This window comes from Terrapene carolina, unplaced genomic scaffold (genome assembly GCF_002925995.2).
Source record: "Terrapene carolina triunguis isolate 2854851 unplaced genomic scaffold, T_m_triunguis-2.0 Scaffold998, whole genome shotgun sequence".
In the NCBI taxonomy this organism is placed as follows: domain Eukaryota; kingdom Metazoa; phylum Chordata; order Testudines; family Emydidae; genus Terrapene; species Terrapene triunguis.
In genome coordinates this window covers 3,593,666-3,614,804 of record NW_020665349.1, presented here as the reverse complement: position 1 = coordinate 3,614,804, position 21,139 = coordinate 3,593,666, and the positions used below count along the sequence as shown (strand labels likewise).

General features: G+C 47.0%; 1 protein-coding gene across 2 annotated transcripts in view; it reads right to left on the bottom strand.

Moving 5' to 3' along the window:
* Positions 1 to 10,013: 10,013 nt before the first annotated feature.
* Positions 10,014 to 21,139, bottom strand: part of UBAP2 (ubiquitin associated protein 2) — a 103,047-nt gene continuing 91,921 nt past the window's right edge. For both annotated transcript variants that reach the window (XM_026661289.2, XM_026661291.2), the window contains exons 23-29: positions 18,307 to 18,385; positions 16,845 to 17,059; positions 15,602 to 15,701; positions 15,396 to 15,503; positions 13,978 to 14,045; positions 12,389 to 12,580; positions 10,014 to 10,200 (exon numbers count right to left, since the gene is read on the bottom strand). In XM_026661289.2, the coding sequence (XP_026517074.1) occupies positions 10,105 to 10,200; positions 12,389 to 12,580; positions 13,978 to 14,045; positions 15,396 to 15,503; positions 15,602 to 15,701; positions 16,845 to 17,059; positions 18,307 to 18,385 (858 nt within the window). In that variant the 3' untranslated portion in view covers positions 10,014 to 10,104. The remainder of the gene's footprint in view (positions 10,201 to 12,388; positions 12,581 to 13,977; positions 14,046 to 15,395; positions 15,504 to 15,601; positions 15,702 to 16,844; positions 17,060 to 18,306; positions 18,386 to 21,139) is intronic.

Sequence of the window (21,139 nt, the reverse complement as noted above, 5' to 3'; positions counted from 1 at the left end):
CCTGTTTTGCCTTATTGATTAAAGGCAGCCTCCTACATAAACTTGCATCCCTCTACCCATGTCCTCACACCGGATACAAGATCCTCAGTCTGCCTGCCTGCATGGCATTCCCTTGGGCGCTAGTCAGTACCTCTCCTTAAGCAGTCAGATTGTTACTGCTGAGTCACATGAGGCTTTGCCCACCATCCTCTCCAGGAATGAGGGACCTTTTCCCTGCAGCACTTTTGGAGTGAGCAAATGGGGCTCCTGCATGAGGCGTGTAGTGCAGTTACCACTAACGCAAACCGTTTCAGCCAGAAACGTATACTTCCAGATCGAGCACCTGCGGTGTACTAGCTTCTTAAAAACCAATAGGAATGTATACAGTGCAATTAGATTGCAAGAACCAAGCGCATATCCCTTGAACTCATTCATGGGAATAGTTCTTAGGAGAATAGCTATTCCCTCTGAGGCAGTCGGTGCTTTCTAGGGAAACTAACCTCACTTTCTTTTTTTTTTTTTTGGGGGGGGGGGGTGGTGGTGAAGGGGATGGGTGTGACTTAAGATAGGGAAGCAAACAACCCAATCGATGCAACACCATTTGTGCTGATGACTTGGTTTGAAATGAGGATACTGCATCTTTCAGGATCTTTCCCTTGTACTTTGACCGTCTTCACTGTATACTCTCCAGTGATTTGTATTCCCAAGCTTGGTGTTGTAAGATGCGTTATCATGATTCTTCTGTTGCCCTTTATTTTATTTTTAAAAAAACCTGTTCCAAGAGCTCCTACATTAGCCAGATTAACTTCTCTCCCCCTCCGTCCCCTGCAGTGTCATTGCTTGTTGACTTGCTGGTTTCCTTTTCAAGATACAAACAACCGAAGTATGACTATGAAACTATTTAAGAGATTATGAGGAAAAATGTTTACCTGACCTGTGTATTCTTTTCTTACCCCCGTCTCCCGTCCCAACCAATGTTGACGTTTACATTTATAATTCAAGTGCAGTTTTCAACCATTCTGAGACCAGCAGGGTGCACTAGATTTTCTTAGTAGTTTTCTTAGCTGAAAATCCTGGATGTTTCCTTTTATTTTTTCCCCCCTTCAATATAATTTACCAGAAAGGATTAACTGATGCATTTTGTGTTGTCTTCCCCTTCAATAGTTTATTTTGTCTTTTCTGCACATCTGTCTACTAATAAAATGTGAAATAAAAATATCCCTGTATTGTTACTTCCCTGTCAACCAGACCACTTTGTTGCATATGTTAAAAGCTCTGAATGCCAGCTCTTTGAAGGGGTGCTGAGGTTCTGTCTGTCCTTCAGAGCGGCAACACCCAGTGTTCAAGGGGTTGTATAAAAGATCTAGACCCTGCCCCCTAAATGCTAGGCTTTAGCATTAATGTTGGGGTGGGGAAAATCCATCCTGCCCCAAGCATGCTCTCAGGAAAGACCAGAGCAGTATGGAGAAAGGGTCACTTAGGCCCGAGCTACAGCATGAAAAATATTGGTGAACTACTCTTAGCATAGCTGACAAACTCATAGAAATGTAGGGCTGGAAGGGACCTTGAGGTCATTTAGTCCAGCCCCCCACTGAGGCAGGACTAAGTGAAAATGGTAAGTTTAATTGACAAAGAAGAAAGGACTTAATATTGTTATAAAATAAAGCTTAGTAATATGGGGGGTCCAGGTTTTTTCTTGGACTGGAATTAATCCAATGTCTCGATTGCCTAAATGTGTCTTGCTTTATACAGGGCCTGAGCACGTTCCCATTGAAGTAACAAACTTTGCTGCTGATTTCAGTGGGAGCAAAGCATGACCCCAGTGAAACCTGGCTTAAGTGGTCACAGCAGACCCTGGTGGCTCTTTGCTTAGTGGAAATGGACTTGGAACAGCTACTGGAGTGACCTGTACCCTGTCAGCCCTTAAGCCAAGACCTGGTTGAAGAAGGCTGGCCTCATGGACTGGTGTGTACTGGGTCAGCTTAGCCTGACTGTTCTAAATGTCAATCTCCCTATTCCCCTCCCCCATGCACACGTACTTGCTGATGTTAGAATGAACATGCTACAATAGGCCTAAAATTAGATCAGGACCAGTTCACACATTTCCCTCTAGTGCATACCCACTCACGATGACATGTAACTACTGCTAGAAAATAACTTACTGAATGGTGAATTGCCCTGAATGGTAGTACACAGTTTCAGCAAGCAGTTCTCCCACCGTTGAGTGTGCTGCACCTCCGTGTGAGTGGAGCTGTGCGAAGATGGTCCTGGCATGACTGCCTGAAAGGGCTGGCTACTTGAGCTGTACTGCATTGCCCTGGACACATTGGATTGGTATCAAAGCTAAGGACATACTTAACTATATGTAATGCAGGGGACAGCTGGCAAAGGCAGGTATGAATTTGTAGACTGGAAAAACCTGAACAACAAAAGGGGTGAGAATATCCAGTCTTCACTAACTGTGTAACACTGCTCTCCTTTCATTTTTGTTACTCTAGTGTTGCCTAGAGCACCTCTATGGACCCCTTGATGCAAATATTCCCTATGCAGGGCCAGTGCCTGTCCAAACCCTTGTAAGAGGTTTGTTGTGGGGTCATTTCCCCCCTATCTTAAGTGGAATTTGCAACTAAAAGATACTTACCCTCTTAGAGTGTCTGCTTCATAAGCTTAAGTTTCACACCTTTACAAATTCTTCTGGACCGTAATCTTATGGTGACAGGATAATTTGGTTTGATGTAATGGAAGATAAGGCCTCTCCTATAGCCTGCATCCCTTGGCCTACCTGGAAATGTTAATCCTAAAGCCACTCAAGTTTCTGAATAGCTCTTACCTTGTCAGTAAAGTGCTAGAATGTGGGTAAATAAATTCATTGTTGTATTTAGTGCTTGTCGTCTCAGCTGGCTGAAGGCCCCTGAATAACCACTATTGAAATACACTTCCTGCTACCAGTACCTGTGGCACTGCTCGGTGGTGAAGCGCCAACTAGCCTGCTGCATGATTGGGGGAAGGGGGGGAAAGCTGGCTGCCTGTGGACAGAGAGGGACAAGTCACTGCAAAGCACCTGGCCAGTCCCCCATCTGTGGGGGAGCACCACAGCTCTTAGGGGGGATATTAAACAATAGAGAAAGCACTGAGGAGGCAGCCAGGGTGGTGCACAACAGCATTGATCCTGCCCCTCCAGGATGGGGGCTTAGTTCTGCACTGGTTCAAGCTGTCATTCCGAGAAATGAAACCTGATATCGTGGGAATAACCCAAAGGTGGTGGAACGGTAGTCATGACTGGAGTACAGGTATGGAAGGGTATGTGCTGTTTAGGAATGACCGGAAAAAAGGTAAAGGTGGGGGAGTGGCGTTATATGTCAATAATGAGCTAAAATGTAAAGAAATAATAAGTGATGGAATGGATAAGACGGAGTCTGTATGGGCAATAATTACACTGCGTAAAAGAACTACTAGAGCCTCCCCCGAGATAGTGCTTGGGGTGTGCTATAGACCGCCGGGATCTAGCCTGGATGCGGACAGAGAACTACTTAAAGTTTTTAGAGAAGTAAAAACTGATAAGAACTGTGTCATCATGGGGGACTTTAACTTCCCAGATAGAGATTGGGGAACAAATGCTAGTAACAATAATAGGGCTCAGATGTTCCTAGACATGCTAGCAGATGAATTCCTTCATCAAGTAGTAACTGAACCGACGAGGGGGGATGCCATTTTAGATTTAGTGCTGGTGAGTAGTGAGGACCTCGTTGAGGAAATGGTTGTAGGGGACAACCTTGGCTCGAGTGACCATGAGCTAATTCGGTTTAAACTAAATGGAAGGATTAACAGAAATAATACTGTGACTAAGGTTTACAATTTCAAAAAGGCCAACTTTAATAAATTAAGGCAACTACTTAGGGAAGTGGATTGGGCTAACATACTTAGGGATCTAAAGGCAGATGACGCCTGGGATTATTTCAAGTTGAAGTTGCACGAGCTATCCGAGGCCTGTATCCCAAGAAAGGGAAGACAGTTAGTGGGCAGGAGATTTAGACCTAGCTGGATGAGCGGGTGTTTCAAAGGGGCGATTAAGAAAAAACATAAAGCATACAGAAAATGGAAAAAGGGAGGAATCAGCAAGGAAACCTACCTTATTGAGGTTAGAGCATGTAGGGATGCGCTGAGAAAGGCCAAAAGCCATGTAGAGTTGGACCTCGCGAGGGGAATTAAATCCAATAGTAAGAGGTTTTATAGCCATATAAATAGGAAGAAAACAAAGAAAGAGGAAGTGGGACCGCTGAAGAATGTAGATGGAGTGGAAATTAAGAATAATCTAGGCATGGCACAATATCTAAATGAATATTTTGCATCGGTCTTTAATAAGGCTAATGAAGGGTTTAGGAATAGAGGGAGTAGGACAGAGGGGAATACAGGAGGGGGGATTGACATTACAGTATCAGAGGTGGAAGCCAAACTTGACCAGCTAAACGGGACTAAATCGGGCGGACCGGATGATCTTCACCCTAGAATATTGAAGGAACTGGCGCGAGATTGCGAGCCCCTTGGCGATAATTTTTAATGAATCTGTAAACTCGGGGGTGGTACCGTTGGACTGGAGAATAGCTAATGTGGTTCCTATTTTCAAGAAGGGGAAAAAAAGTGACCCGGGTAACTACAGGCCTGTTAGTTTAACTTCTGTAGTATGCAAGGTCTTGGAAACAATTTTGAAGGAGAAAGTAGTTAAGGACCTTGAGGTGAATGGCAATTGGGACAAATTACAACATGGGTTTACAAAAGGCAGGTCGTGCCAAACCAACCTGATCTCCTTCTTTGAGAAAGTAACAGACCTTCTAGATAAAGGAAATGCGGTGGATCTAATATACCTCGATTTTAGTAAAGCGTTTGATACGGTACCGCATGAGGAATTATTGGTTAAATTGGAAAAGATGGGGATCGATAGGAAAATCCAGAGGTGGATAAGGAACTGGTTAAAGGGGAGACTGCATCGGGTAGTACTGAAAGGTGAACTGTCAGATTGGAGGGAGGTCACCAGTGGGGTTCCTCAAGGTTCGGTTTTGGGTCCGATTTTATTTAATCTATTCATTACTGACCTCGGAACCGAATGTAGAAGTGGGCTGATAAAGTTTGCGGATGACAGAAAGTTGGGAGGTATTGCCAACTCGGAGAAGGATCGGGATATTCTGCAGGGAGACTTGGATGACCTTGTAAATTGGAGTAATAATAATAGGATGAGATTTAATAGTGAGAAGTGTAAGGTGATGCATTTAGGGATGACTAACAAGAATTTCAGTTATAAGCTAGGGACGCATAGGTTAGAAGTGACGGAGGAAGAGAAGGACCTCGGAGTCCTGGTTGATCGCAGGATGACTATGAGTCGGCAATGCGACGTGGCTGTGAAAAAAGCGAATGCGATCTTGGGATGCATAAGGTGAGGTATTTCTAGTAGGGACAGGGAGGTGCTGCTTCCGTTATACAAGGCGCTGGTGAGACCTCACTTAGAGTACTGTGTGCAGTTCTGGTCTCCTGTGTTTAAAAAGGATGAACTCAAACTGGAACGGGTACAGAGAAGGGCCACTAGGATGATCCGAGGAATGGAAAACCTTTCCTATGAAAGGAGACTCGAGGAGCTTGGTTTGTTTAGCCTAACCAAAAGAAGGCTGAGGGGGGATATGATTGCTCTCTTTAAATATATCAAAGGGATAAATACCAGGGAGGGAGAGGAATTATTTCAGCTCAGTACTAATGTGGACACGAGAACAAATGGATATAAACTGGCCGTGGGGAAATTTAGGCTTGAAATTAGACGAAGGTTTCTAACCGTCAGAGGGGTGAAATTTTGGAACAGCCTTCCGAGGGAAACGGTGGGGGCGAAAGACCTCTCTGGCTTCAAGATTAGGCTAGATAAGTTTATGGAGGGAATGGTTTGATGGGATAACGTGATTTTAATCAATTAGGCAATAACGGCCATCACTGGTAAAATGAGGGTCTGGCTAGAATCTTGCCTGTATGCTCGGGGTTCTGCTGATTGCCATATTTGGGGTCGGGAAGGAATTTTCCTCCAGGGTGGATTGGCAGTGGCCCTGGAGGTTTTTCGCCTTCCTCCGCAGCATAGGGCGGGGGTCGCAAGCTGGAAGATTCTCTGCAACTTGAAGTCTTTAGATCATGATCTGGAGACTTCAACAGCAGAGTTAAGGGAAAGTGGGGGGGGGGGGTGTCAGCTTTTGTGGCCTGCATCATGCGGGAGGTCAGACTAGATGACCATATTGGTCCCTTCTGACCTTAAAGTCTATGAGTCACAGGGTCTATTACTCCTCGAGCTGGAGTGGACAAGAGTATCACAGGGGGACCAGGGCTGCAGCTGTGAAGAAAGTGCAGATCTCCAGCTCACAACGAACTGAGAAAGAGGAAGCCGTACAAGATGTCAATGCAGAACGGGTAAAGGATTGCAGCTGAGTGCTACATGGAGGAAAGGCGTGCAGGGCCAAACCCACCCTTCTCACTGCCATAGGCTCCAGAGCTCAGGGGACTAGCCCATTTAGGCCTCACCCTGTCCCAAGCCCAGCCGCAATGAAGCCTGTGCTGCAAAGAGATGTAGAAGGGCTAATAACAAGGCAGCTCAGTGGCACCGGTGCTGCTGGTGCTTTTCAGCGTTAATGTAGGAGTAATGAAAGGCAGCAGGTTCCAGCTCAGCGTTGAAGGTATGTCTACACTGCACTTAAACAGCCCTGTGAACCTGAGCTGGGCGCCATAGGCCAGCTGTGGGTTTTTACTTGCCGTGCCGACAGCCCAGCTCTAGGACCCAGCAACCATCTACACGGCAATTAAATAACCCCTTAGTGTCTCATGGTATGTCTCACTGCAGTTGGCCACTCAATCTATCTAGCAATTAGTAGCAGAGGGTTATACAATGTGTGATGACTATCCACACGGCTGGCAAAGCTGGTCTCTGCAGCCCCAGAGCCAGCTAATCAATGAAAGAGCCAGTCTTCTAAAATCTTGAGCTGGAATTGCCAAGGAAGTAGATTAAAAGCACCTCATGCTTCTGAAAAGGGAAGGCTTGACCCTTCGTGGTAGAAGCTGGTCAATGCATAGCCCCACTTCAGACATCTATTAAACCATATTGAGTCACCTAATTCCTGCTAGGTTGGGGGTAGACTCAAACTGTGTTCTTTGCAGCACCTGCCTACAGTTAGGTCAGCAAACAAATACTATCAGAGACACCTCTCCTCACTCATTGTGCCTAGGTTCCCTACTCTTAAATGAGTCTGTGGTTGTACCAGTAATAGCCCTGGGAGAGCAGACCTGGTCTATCTCTGAGTAAGCTTACTGAAGCCATGCTTAGTAATGGGTGAAACTTACCCCCATCTAGAGGGCCTAGGGCTCACAAAGCACCCAGTACATTGTAAATGGTGCTTAGAGCACAGGCTGGCCTGCTGGTGTGTGAATTTCCAACTGGGAGCAGAGTTGTTGTGCACCTCCCACAGAGGCCTAAGAACCCCACTTAACTTTGGTTTTTTTCTCATGATGTGACCATACTTCAAAATCTTGTCCAAAGTTCAAAGAGAATATTGCATCTCTTGCTGTAACCCTCCTCCCCCAGCAAAAAAAAAAAAAAAGGATGTTCCTAGTGTTTTCCCTTCTCTGGGTACTCTATTAAAAGTCCAGAAAGACTTTCCTACCCCCAAGACCTATTTCTGCTTCATACTAGAAACCGATGCAGAAAAGCCTAAGTAAATAGGCAGCCTGAAGGAAAAGCGGTGTTCAGGCTTGAGAAGCCTTTGAAAAGTTTGGACCCCAAAATTGTTTAAAATATTCCCGTTTTCCCTAAAGGAGAGTCATTACTTCTTCCTCAGCCTGCAGCACCTGGCAAGAAAACTGGCCTGTTGCCTTCCCACAGGGAAGCATTAAAGGTGTCCTACAAAGGAACTTGATGTCTGGGTGGTTCTGTGCTGCCCTGAATTCCATCAGGAGCAGCTTGCACAGGGCAAAATGCTATTGCACTAAGTGGTCCTGTGCTCTAGCAGGACATAAATTGCAGAGCTGATCCAATTGAAGCCAGCATGAAAATCCCAAGCCAAAGTGTCATGGGGCCCTAGGGACTTCCTGACCCAGCTGTAAGCAAAACACACCCAATGGTGTTCATCAGTGGCTTTTAGCACACAGGCAAAGAAGGACCACCTCTGGGGATGTGCAGCTCAACCTTGACAGGACATTTGTGCTCACAAATGACACATTTGGGCTGACAGCCATTTTCTAAGATACCTACAGAAAATGCCAGCAGGTTAAGTCTTCTGTATTCATTCCTTACTCTGGCCCTATTCAGTTTATGGCAAGCTTCCGTTTTAGTGGTCAGGCAAGTCTCTACTCTGCTGGCTGTAGTTCTGAGCTGAAGGCAACATTAAGATGTGCATTAGACTCCCACCCTAGGATGGGAGAAAGGTGTCAGTACTGATCCCCATGGTGAAAGGAGCCACTCACCTTTCTGGTGACTTCACCTCTCCCTTCATTTCCCTGGAACTTCAGCCACAACAGCCTTTTTTCTGTCTTTAAAAGAGCATTGGAAGGCAGCTCCTCTCTACCCTTCCTTACCAATGTCACTAGTGCATTCAAACTGGCTGGAGGTGCCAGAGTATCACTGCACCTGCTGGCGCGTGGGGCCACTTTCGCATTTGTCCCTCTGATGAAAGGAAGATTTATCCCTGGACACTGGCCGTTTTTTTTTTTAAAGCCCAACAGCTGTATCAACGAAGATACATTTCTGGGGGAGTCGAATGCGGAGGAGAGGACCAGCCTGAAGGCCACCTACTGAAACAGCAGGGAGGTAATATGATGAAGAAAGGAGATGCTATTTCCAGTGCATGGGGCTGTAGAGTAACAGGCTCCGGGATGAGGTGCACAGATCTCACCATGCACCCCTCTGAACTCCCTTTACATCTACTAAGCTTAACTAGCAGGGATCCAGCGAGCTACTCAAGTCTAAACAGGCACCAGTCCCTTTGAAGGCACAGACACCCCTTTTCCCCCAAACCCCTCACCCACGCTGATGGTCTCATCCCACTGGCTGCAGGAGAGGGAATGGGAAGGGGTTTAGAAAGGAACTGCTCCTTGAGTCTTTGTGAATGGAGACAGCAAACACCAGTTATACGCTCAGATCTTTATTAGGTGGAGTAAGGGCTAAAAAGAAATGAAACTTCTAAAACATTCACCGTACTGGTGCAGGACAGGAAGGACTAATAGCTTCCTCCATCAGTCTTTTTTTAAAAAAAAAGTGGGGAGGGGTAATGAAGTTTCCATCCATTAGCTCTGGGTATCCTGGGCGGGGGCGGCTTGGGGCAAGAAGAGGTACAAGAGACAACTTATACTTTTATTTAAGAAACCGCTACATAGTTTTGCCTCTAATGATGCAAAGGAGGTTCCAGGACACACTGACTGAGCCATCCAAAGTCTCTTGCTAGAGAAACAAAAAACCCTGTCAAATTTTTTTTATTTATTTAAAAATTGTGAAATAAAAAGATGATGCTGCAGCTCGTGGCCACGGTAACAGAACTGTCCACGAGAGTTAGTCTTCCACACCAGAGGCGGTGGGGGGAGGTAGGGGACAAAAGAAGGGAGAGGGCCCACAAAAAACAGTTTAAAAAAGTAACGGCTACATCTGAAAGGAAAAAATCAAACCAACAGGAGACAGAACCCTTGATTTGTCTTTCGGGCCAGGCCTTCCCATCTGCGTTAAATAAATGGGCTCCTTCAACAAAAATGGCACAGTTTGTCTTTTGACAGATTATAAAGCCCTTCAAGCTTAAAAAAAACAAAAACAAAGGAAGATGCCCTGGTGCAGAATGGAAGTGAATAATTAATTCTCCCTACAAAGAAAATAAAACAGGCTGCAAAGATGCAGAAACCACATTTAGGCTCTATTACATTTACAAATACATACATAAATATATTACATACAACAGCAACTCAAAGAGGGAGCGGGCGAGCGCCACAGAAGGATGGCTGGCTGCAGTTCTCCCCGCACAGACGTTTGGCTGAGCAGTTACTTTTTCTCCTAATAGTTCCAGGAATGGGCATCGGCTTTTTCTTCTTTCAGTCTCCCCCTGCCTCCCCCCCTTCCTTGTTTCGTTTTTAGTTTGTCCAGTATGGAGAAGTGCCATAGGCGGTTTTGGTAGCCTGAGACTTTTGCTGCATGGTGCTTGGCTGATTGCGCTGGCCAGATCCACCCTGGAAAGAAATGAAAAGGGAGCACATGTTCAGATCAGAAGCCACCGCGGCTGGATCCCTAATCCTGAAGCCTCAGGGAGCACACTGCATTTATTACCTGGCTGCAGTAAAAGACCTGCCTGCTCCATCCATCCTCTCAGCAGCCCTGGGGCTGCCTTTGAAAGTAGCAAGGTCTATGATAAAGCAGGGAAATGGTGTCCCTTGGCCCCATTCTGGAGGAAGAGTTGGTATTCCAGCATCACGCTGCCCCAGGCCTCACCAAAATCCACAAACAGCCAAAGCGAATCCCACGGGGAACACATGGCAGAAGTGCTGAGTAAGCTCATTTCCACAAGGCTTGCCCCATCTGGAACAAGTCAGCCAGCCACCTCGCTGCCTCTTTTCAGCCAGAAAACATTCTTGCCTGCTGCAGCTGCAGCTGCAGCAAGGAGATGGCTGGGAGCGATCATCTCTTGCATGGAAGAGATTCCTTGAAACTGCACACTGAGGGCATGGCCAGTACCCAGCTTTCTACAGGTCAAGAGAAGAGAATCAAAGCATCTGGATGCTCTGAGAATCATTTTGCCACAACCTTTACAACAACCTGAACCCCAAAGGGAAGAGTCAACTCTGGATGACCGTCATTCTGACTGTGTCACGTGATGTAACTGGCTTTGAGGCCATCCCATATCTGCTTGGAAAACACCAATCTCCACTAGCACTGGTCTTTAGCAGTCAGGAAGGACATGGGCCCAGAGCACAGGTTGTGGTGTCAAGTTCTCTTAGCACCTCAACATGCATTACGGGCAGACACTCAAGCCAAGATGCTGCAGCGTTTGTCCCCTGCTGCCAAGATACTGTCCTGCCTCCCAGAATGCAGACAACCCAGCCCCAATCTAGGTGACTTTCACCACAGAGCAACTAGCCGTTTCCTCAGAAGAAGAGGAACTCGACTCAGCCGAGCAGAACTAGGAGTAACCAAGCTGTCCACGACCTGAAACAAGTCAGCTGACTGAGCGTGGGTGGAGCAGAGACCCCTCTCCCTCTCTGCCTCCTGACCACTCACAATAAAAGTTCTTTTTAAAAATCTTTGATGCAGTCAGCTTGAGACTTCCCCAACCAGCACCCGAGCGACCTCCTCTCTTGCTGATCATCTGTTAACCAAGATAACCTAGGAGGACAAATCTGAGGCCTAGGACAGTTGGGGTCACTGTGGTGATGGTGGGGGGGGGGGGTGAAAGACTTATTAAAGCCTACCTAATCATTGATAGAGTAGTCTATCAAAGGAACAGGGCTGCCTTCCCTCAGTGCCCTCTGGGAACACTCCAGTTCCGTGAGTCTCTTAGGGCAGAGGAACAAAACACATTCCCCACCCTAAAAAGAAAGGTGTACCCCAAACTCAAACAGGCCATGATTGGCCCATGATCCAGGAAAATCATCCAAGTGGCTGACCCCAATGCCAGCCAACTCTAGATCAAGAATGTGACCAGCTGCATGACCTGAACTAAGTCCATGATTTCTCTGGCTAATAAGCCACACTGCAGAAAACTAATTGGAAGAGGCATGTAAAAACAAGGAGAGTGAAGGAAAATGGTCAGAAGTTGGATGGGCAAAGGAGATCCCTCCAGGGACACCAGGGTGCACAGGCGTAAGACATCAGGCACATCCAGGGACAGGGAAACAATTTGTTATGTTCAGACTCAAAGCAGAACTTCGCATATTTTTCAAGAGACATTAACAGAGATGAAGGGAAATGAACTGGCCAGAGAAACTGAATGCACAACCACCAGAGATACTAGGGAAGCTGGCGAGGGGGCTTATTTTGCTGCTAGCTGTATTTCTTTTATTGTCACAGAACAATTATGATGGTTGTAAACATCTCCATGACCTGCCCAGGAAAGGAAAGTGGCAGTCTCTGCTGGCTGCTAGAGCTGCCTGCCTCTGCACTGAGATTGTGTGCACCAAGGGGGAAACTGCCACAAAGCCATGTTAGCCTCTTGGAAACAGCATCTCCCCCACCCTACCCAAGGCTACATGGCAGTTTAGGCTGTATTACCTAGCGAGGTACTTTGCCAATGGGCAGAGCCAAAAGGAACAGGACAGAGTACCTGTGATGGGTGGGATCAGTTTGGACACGCTCTCTGGCTGATGGTCATCTAGTTACTTTGAGCAGCAGCCTCAGAAAGGCACCAGGGATTGATAGACTCACCTGCCCATCTTGCTGAAGGTGGTGATGCAGCATCTGGGAATGAGGCTGCTGATGTGCAGGCAGGATATGCAGGAACGGGGCTGGAGCATAACCTGGGGCAGCACCAGGGTTCAATGGCCCAGTGGATCCAAGAGCAGATGGCAGGCTGAAAGGAGGCGGTGTGCCGGCATGGAATCCCTGCTTGTCAAACGTCTGCATGGAGGCAACAGGGAAGCAGTTAGACACTTTCCTCAGCGCCCTTTGGGTGACCAAACAGGGCAAGAGTCGCCTGAACAAAGAGAACTTTAACTCTTTACCAACCCAGATCCACTTTAGCTGGATATTTACAATCAGGTGTTCCCTTTCCTCTTAAAGGCACACTGCTGTGCTGCCTGGAGTGAATCGGCTGACTTGGCTATCAGTTGCCCACTGCCATTTCACTTTCTCTGACCTATTTGTTTGTCCTAAGACTGCAAGCTCCTCAGAGCAGAAGCCATTCTTAAGTGTTTAGAAAGTCCCTAGTACATTGTGGGTACGACCACAACCAAGCAGTAATTGCCCGCGACCCAAGATTCAATGATCCATTGACAGACACTAAATGACGCCTGTTGTTAACAGTAGAAGATGGCCTCTTGGCTTCCCCATAGGCAGGAAATTCATGCACATTCAATACAATGCAGCAGACCAGCAAAAAAACAAGTAGTTCTTAGCAATCAATTTGCTCATCACAAAGTCAGGAAATATTCAAGCCAGTCAGGGCTGCTCAGTAAAAATGGCACAAGAGGTCACAGCAGGAGTTTTGCTTCAAGTCCCCAACCCCTCATGTCTGGTGCTGAGCAGCAGACTTGAGGCCCGGGTGCCTTTGTTCAGAGAGTGTACAGCCCCGCTCATCAGAAATGCAGGAGCAGATCCCGGGGACACAGAAATACCTATATGGATCCCCACCCCAATGCCCTTACAAAAGGGCGCAGGGATTCCACGCTCCAGAGAGTGGAATAGGGAACTAATATTTAACCCCATTCATTCCACAGCTTCTCAAAGGGAGACTAGCTGCACCACAAACAGCCAGAAGACAACAGCACTGGGTGGAAGACGCAGTGATCTGGTATCAATCCGCATACAGCCCAGAAGGAACAGAGGAAGTCAATGGCCATAATTATAGACCTGTGTTTGTCCACACAGTCCAGCCTCTCTCGAGATGATGCTATGGCCCTGCGTTTAGGACAATGCAGCCCTAAAACATTTGTGATATTGCATTTTAAAAGCATCTCAGGACTCAACGGAAGTTAGGCAATAATGCGGGAATCTTTGCTTCCACATTAACAGCCTTTGTCATGAGTCAGCCTGGCAAGAGCAGGCTAAGGATGGAAAAGAGCAGTGGTGTCAAATGAGACACTTGGAAGTCCTCTTTAAAATCAAGTGGAGTGAGTGCTGGAGAAAGGCCAGAGTCTGGGATTACCCCGTGGAATGGGGCTGAGAAATCACCAGCGGCCAAGAGGCTCCCTGAGAGGACGAGTCCTGCTGAAATGACACTGGCCAGTGACCCTTGGGCACAGGAGGGAGGAGGGCATGTTCATGCTTCTCAGAAAGAATGGGCCATAGCTCCTCACCTGAGTCTTGTTATAGACTGAGCCACTGATATCAGGCACACCTGTGTTACTTGAGGTCACAGAAACACCTGGAAAACAAAAAGCCGCTGACAACGAAAGAGCCGAAGGCAACCCAACCTGAACCTTCCTTTTCCTTGCTCCTGGGATCCCCATCATGTTCATTGGCTGTTGCCTGCATCCTCTGTGTCACCCCCCCACACACACACACTATATCAAATGAAGCTACTCCTGGCTGGGGTGTGCCGTTCCCTCCCATGCCATCCCAGCCCCTCTACAATTCCCCACATTAGGAGTCAAAAGAAAGTGCAAAGGCCTATTTCCTGAGCTCCCTTTATAAATCAGGCGCGAGACCACTGGTGTACGCTGCCTGTGCCCACTATCCACAAGCTTCATCCCCATTCCTAAGGCACCAAGCTGGGTAGTACCTAGGGCACTGACGGTTCATTTAGATCAAGAGAAGTCAATGTTCCCCTCAAATTCGGGAGCACGTTAAAAGACACTGCGTGGTTCCCTGGTCCACAGCGGCTGAAGCAGCTAGCGTGGCAGGATCAGAACCAAGCAGGGGATTGATCACCAGCTGGGAGGTGGCCATTCGTTCCCAGTCTGAACTAGAATCATGGCTCCCAACCTGAGCCGTTTCACTTACGCAAGAAACAAAGATCAAAGTCTCTAGCCGATGAATGAAAGGATTGGGCTGGCTGGGTTTCCACTGCTCTCAGACATGTGAATAACAAGGCTGAGGATATAGGTACCGAGCAGCTGGTCTGAGGAAGATTTTTCTGGCCAGTATTTACTTAGGTTAGGGTTGGATTAGTTGGTGCCAGGGGGTCACTGTACATTTCTCACATGGTCCCACTAGCATCTGCAGAATTTAAGCTTTCATATAAAACAAATCAATGTTCTAGCCCGTATGCTATGCAAAGAAAGCATTCCAGGTATGAATGGATGCTATCAGTGATGGAGTCTCCAGAGAGCCTGAAACACTAACTCAGAGAGCTGTGACTTGCCCCCTTCACCTCAAAGGGTGTTGATTCTGGAGCCTGGTGACCATTTCAGCAAAGAGACAGCTGCTCTGGGATCAGGGACCTAGCGTCAGCGGAGTGCCACTATCCCTCCACCACATCTGAACATTAGCTTCCAGCTGGCAGAGGTAACGGTTTGCTGTTTCTCCTCTGTGTAACTGAACAAAGCTGGACTTCAGCCACTCACCTCCTTACACAAATTCAGCCACTGGCTTAGAAGGAACGTTTGGAACATTAAAAGCATTTTGAACGTGAGAGATGGAGAAACAGCTTGGGACTCACCCTATTTGAGAGCTGGTCGTCATGCTGACCTGACACTGGGAATACTGGGAGTTTGCCCTGCAAGATCCCTGATCTGAAGTGCTTATGTGCACCTCAGATCCCTTTATTTGTTACCTTTCCCAGGTCCAGTGCCAGCAGATTTGTTTTGTGCTTGAGATGACCCACTGTAGCCTCCTTTGCTGTAGTCTCCAGCCGCCGTTCCCTGCGTTAAGTCATCATAGCCTGCCAATGTGGACAAGACATGGTGTGACAGTGAGCAAGCAGCTCTGAGGACATTAAATTAAATGGCACAGATGCACTGTCCACTGGAGTAACCTTACCTGCTCCATAACCATGTTGTCCATAACCACTTGCCTGCTGAAACGGGGTGGAAGCGGTGTTCAAATTGACGCCATGCTGCTTGGCTGATGCTGGAGGTACCTGGAGGCAAAGGGCACTCTCAGTTAGAAAACAGCATAAAAGCCAGTTTCCACTGCCATCTAGTGGGGAAGCTCATCCCATGGCTCTGCTGGCCTCACTGCGCTGCATCTCCCAGCTGTGAAATAGAAGCCTTTAAAGTGCCAGGAAATCCTGGATTCCTTTCCCAGTACCTCCGAGCAGTGAGATCTAGCGCTCTGAGCACAGGACTGGGAGCCAGGACCCAGGAGTTCTACTCCAACTTCCAACCTTGACTGCTGTATAGCCTTGTGAGAGAGAGACAGTTTACCCCTCTTGTAAAATGAGGACAGTATCTTCCAAGCTTGGATACATGATAACTTTGCTCTGTAATTGCTAGGTAATCTCCACCCCAAGGAACATGCATGTTTTATACATTTATAAAACCAACAGTGAACAATGAATTCACTCAAGCATCTGGAGATCACAAACTGGAGTCACCCAAACACACCGGTGGGATTACAGCCCCATAACTCAGGGAGCCTGGTATTTATTTTGTATAATAAAAATGTACAAAGCCTGGATCCAAGCCCTGTACAGACTCTGTCTGCACTTATCCCTCTACCTCCTTCTCCTCCCCCGGGGAACCCCTTGCCTCCCAGTCTCCCATTGGTGTCCCATAGCCTCTTCCCCCTAACTGATTTCTCCAGCCTCTCCCATGCCACTGACTCAGCTTCTGCCTCCCTCTCCAGCGGCCATCCTGGGCTGCTAGAATACAGTTGGGCTCAAATTTGTAATTCCTGGATGAACCATCACCTCCCCCCGCCAACCCCAAACAGTTTTTGACACTGATCAACATTCTCTGCTGTAGCTCTATACCACTCACCGTTGCCTACATAAAGTTAGAATATTACAGTCCTGGCCTTTTAAAGTTCCTCCAGTCCTGCACGGACACTGTTGTTTTACACGGAAGCCACAGAGCGGATGACAAACTTGGAGGTCAAGCTTTAACGTTGCTTGCCAAGTTGCCATACAAAAGAAGAAGTTCCATGCATAAGCTGAGCCTTATTTCACCAGAAATGCCCTGCAGGACTGGGGGCGCTTTAAAGGGCCAGGACTGCACTAGGCAAAGCTAGAGAAGCACAAAGAGGGCAGCTAACGGTGTAAGGTTTAGTTCCCATGACTTACAAACATGGTGGGCCCATACTGGAATGCACTGGGTACTCCTGGCACGCCGGCGTAATATGGTAACCCCGTGTAGCTGTATCCTGGGGGCAGCGTAGGGTTTAGGAAGGGCTGCTGAGTGGTATGGTGCGTCTGCGTCTGATTCTGCTGCGGCTGGGCCAGGGTGGTAGCGGGAGCAGGGGAGGCAGAATCCCCGCGGCCAAATTTTGTTACATCACCTGCAAGAAAAGCCATCAACTGTTTCAGGAGGGTTGTTTCCCATCCTTTGCTTTCTCAGCTCTCCAGCACTGGCAAAAACTGTCAAGGGATGGGCTTGTGCTACAGTCCAGAGGGTGAGAGAGTTTAGTGGTGAGAGCATGGACTGAGTCTCAGGACTCCTGGGTTCCACTCCAGCAACTCATTGCGCGACCCTGGCCAAGAGAGAACTCTCTGTGCCTCAGTTATCCCACTGACAAAATGGAGATAACAATACTTACCTGTCGCACAAGGGGATTCAGCCACTGAGTGTTAGATCATTACATGAAATGTACTATAAAGCATAAGGTCTGAGGGGCCAAACAGCAAACAGTTCATTGGGTTAAAGTATCACTCTCCCAGAAGTTAACCTGGCTAGCAACATCTCCTGGGCTAAAGGAATGAGGGCCTTTGACAAAAACATGCAAGTCACTGCAAGGTCTCTATTTGCCAAGCATGACCAATTAGATCTCTGGTTCCTCACAGCACCAGAGCTCTGGAGACAGTAGATAAAGGCCAGGAAAGCCAGGCTTGCATCTGAGGCCAACTAATTAAAAATGTAGGAAGGGAAATTTGATTAGTAGCCCAGAAGAGGCTTTCTAGTAGCGCCGGGCAATCCGAACAAGAAACCTAACCACACTAGTGTCCTGGGGACAGCCTCCAAGGTAGCGCGCTCATCAATTTCTGGGGGTGTGGAGGCAAAGATCCTGTAGGTGCCAGCACAATACAAACAATAACAATGGAATGGAATGAAGTCAGAGAGGCAGTTAGAGAGGTCTGAAAGGGTCTAACCAAGAGTAACAGATGGACACTGAGCAAAGGAGGCTGAATACCAAGAAGAGGAGTTATTAGGCTGCAGATACTTTCCCAGGAGCAAAAGTTCTATCAGTTGAGTCATCTAAACCCAGACACAGCACCAAAAGGAACAACCTTGTATTGGCTTTGGGATGGACTACAATTCGGAAGTTAAATCCCTCTTTCGTATGACAGGACTTGTGTATGGAGTAGATATTGGCTGAATATTCCTGTTAACATCTTAAGGAAATCAGTTGTCAGAAGCTGAAATGTAGCCACTTACGATTCCTGCTCTTGTCTGACTAGTTTGGACTGGCCGGCTAAGCTGCCTGCAGAGAGAAAGCCAGGATTGCTCCTTTGGCCATAGCAGCACACCCTATGTTCAGAAACCAATGCTTCTATTCAACCATCATCCTCATCTTCAATTAGTACTAACCTGAGTATGGGTTGTTAGCAAGGCTCCCATCTCTGCCTGTCAAGGTTGCAGGAGCAGGGAATGTAATTCCATAATAATCCTGAAAAAGACAATATTTATTAATACACAAATGCATAACAGCGCCAGCCTGTTTTATGAATGCTGCCTTGTATGCATGCAAAGGTTCACGAAAGCAGAAGATTCCCAGCAACACTGGGACAGAGTGAATGGGTTTATTTTTCCCTCCTGCCAAACGTGCAAAATCAGGGAAGCATGGACAGAAACTTATCCAGGCAGGCTGTGGCAGAGCTGAAGATTTGGAGTGGCAGCCCTTGAATCCCCAGCTCTACATAATGCCTGTTTCTTAACACATTTAATGATTTCTTCTTAAAAAACATTCCTCAGCTGGTGACAAGTGTTCCAGCTCTGTAACACAAGCACTGCTGTAGAAAACCCCAGACACTAGCTAAGAAATGGTGCAAACATATATTAAAATGACCAGTGAGGGAGTTGCTAAAGGGGCACAATCAGTGTTACCATCCCAGATGGAGGATATAAGAACACAAGAATGGCCCTACTTGGTCAGACCAAAGGTCCATCTAGCCCAGTATCCTGTCTTCCAACAGTGGCCAATGCCAGGTGCCCCAGAGGGAATGAACAGAACAGGTAATCATCAAGTGATCCATCCCCTGTCGCTCATTCCCAGCTTCTGGCAAACAGAGGCTAGGGACACCATTCCTGCCCATCCTGGCTAATAGCCACTGATGGACCTATCTTCCATGAATTTATCTAGTTCTTTGTGAACCCTGTTATGGTCTTGGCCTTCACAACATCCTCTGGCAAGGAGTTCCACAGGATGACTGTGCGTTGTGTGAAGAAACACTTCCTTTTCTTTGTTTTAAAGCTGCTGCCTATTAATTTCATTTGGTGGCCCCTAGTTCTTGTGTTATGAGAAGCAGTAAACAACACTTCCTTATCTACTTTCTCTACACCAGTCATGATTTTATAGACCTCTGCCATATCCCCCCTTAGCCGTCTCTTTTCCAAGCTGAAAAGTCCCAGTTTTATTATCTCCTCATACGGATGCCGTTCCATACCGCTAATCATTTTTGTTGCCCTTTTCTGAACCTTTTCCAATTCCAATATATCTTTTTTGAGATGTTTAAATTATTCCTATTACAGTAGCACCTAAAGGGTCAGGACCCCGCTGCGCTAGGTGCTGCAGACTCAGAATAGAAGCTGATCCTTGCCCTGTCCCAGACAGTTTATAATCTAAAGACAGGACTCACAAGCAGAAAGACACACAAGAAGCACTGTGTAAATTACAATTTTTACCAACTCTCTGCCCCTCCATAACAACCCCACCAGCAGCCCCACTCCAGGTTTCTCGGCCAACCTGCACTCTCACAGTCCACCCAAAAAGCCCTCCGCCCACCCCACTGTGCTGTGTTCCCGCAGAAAGAGATTAACTTTAGTCTGGGGAAAGGAAAAAGTTTGACAGCTGCTTCCAGATGCTCCTCCATCTCCCCCATCCTACCTACAAGATGCCTATGCATATGTAACCGAAAACTCCACTAGGCTGTTTTGCTCTCAGAGTTCATGCCTCCTGGTTCTCCTCACCCCCAAGCCTGCCCTTCAGGATTACAGCTTGACAGGCCCCTTCTTGCCACTGAATGGATTTGCTTCAGATTATTCCCACACACACCCCGACACCCTCCCCAATATATTAGCTTGCACTTTTCCATGCTGAGAAAGGATTTTTCCCCACATTTCTAATTTCTCTGTTCCTTCGTATCACACACATCTGTCCTCATTTGGGCTCCCGGCACCTCCTAATTTTGTATCATTTGTGACTGTCATGAACATGCTCTCCACACCCTCTTCTCCATCACTGAGGAACTCTCAATAAGACAGAATTTAATAGATCCCTACAGTACCAACTGCACACCTTCCTGCAATTTGATCCATTGCTATTTATCATCCTTCGCTTACCAATCTTCCAGCCAGTTTGTAAGCACATGCGACAGTGTCATTTCCAAGCCAATATGAATTAACTTTAATGAGAGACCACCAAATCCTCTGCTAAAATCCCAACATATTATGTCAAATTAAAGTGATATTTACCCTGACCATCTCTCTCCAAGAGAAACAACAGAAACAGTTTCAAGGGAAATCTGAAAGGTGCTAGGTCAGAACTTACATTCCATATATCCCTTGGGGTCAGTCACCTTTCTAAATGAGGTGGACAACAAATACACACTCACACCTGTATGAGGACAACTCTGTGGAATTAGATTGGGAAGGATGTTACATCCCATTGTCTTTCACACCAATTAAAGGAAAATCCAGATTCTCCTCCCTCTCCGACTAGCCCCATGAAAAAAGTCACAGGAGAAACAGCACAAATATCCCACGAGGAAAGTGTGAGGAGTTTACAAAGCAAATCCACATTCACCCACATGTGAGTGTGAGGGGGGCACATGTGTTTTTGTTCTTAGAAACAGTTCAGGCATTATGTTGTTGGCTCCACAAAATGTGGGGTTTGATGTGCCATTGATGAGAGCCAAGTCCCCGCTATCACAAAGCAGACCCTACAGGTCTGATATCAAGGTTACATAAAGGGCTCAAACACAGCTATGGAGCAGCAATGCAGTTACCCAAGAAGACAGAGCAATTCAGTAGGTAAATAATGGAGCAATGCTACCTAATCTGGGAAAGGCTGGCCTGATGCTACATCAGTGACTATTAAAGCAATCACAATAAACTTATTCCAATGGCATCTGACCCCACCAATCCCGCAAGATATTATAGAGAAACCTTTGTATGCATACTGGAGATATGTAGGTGGGTGTGG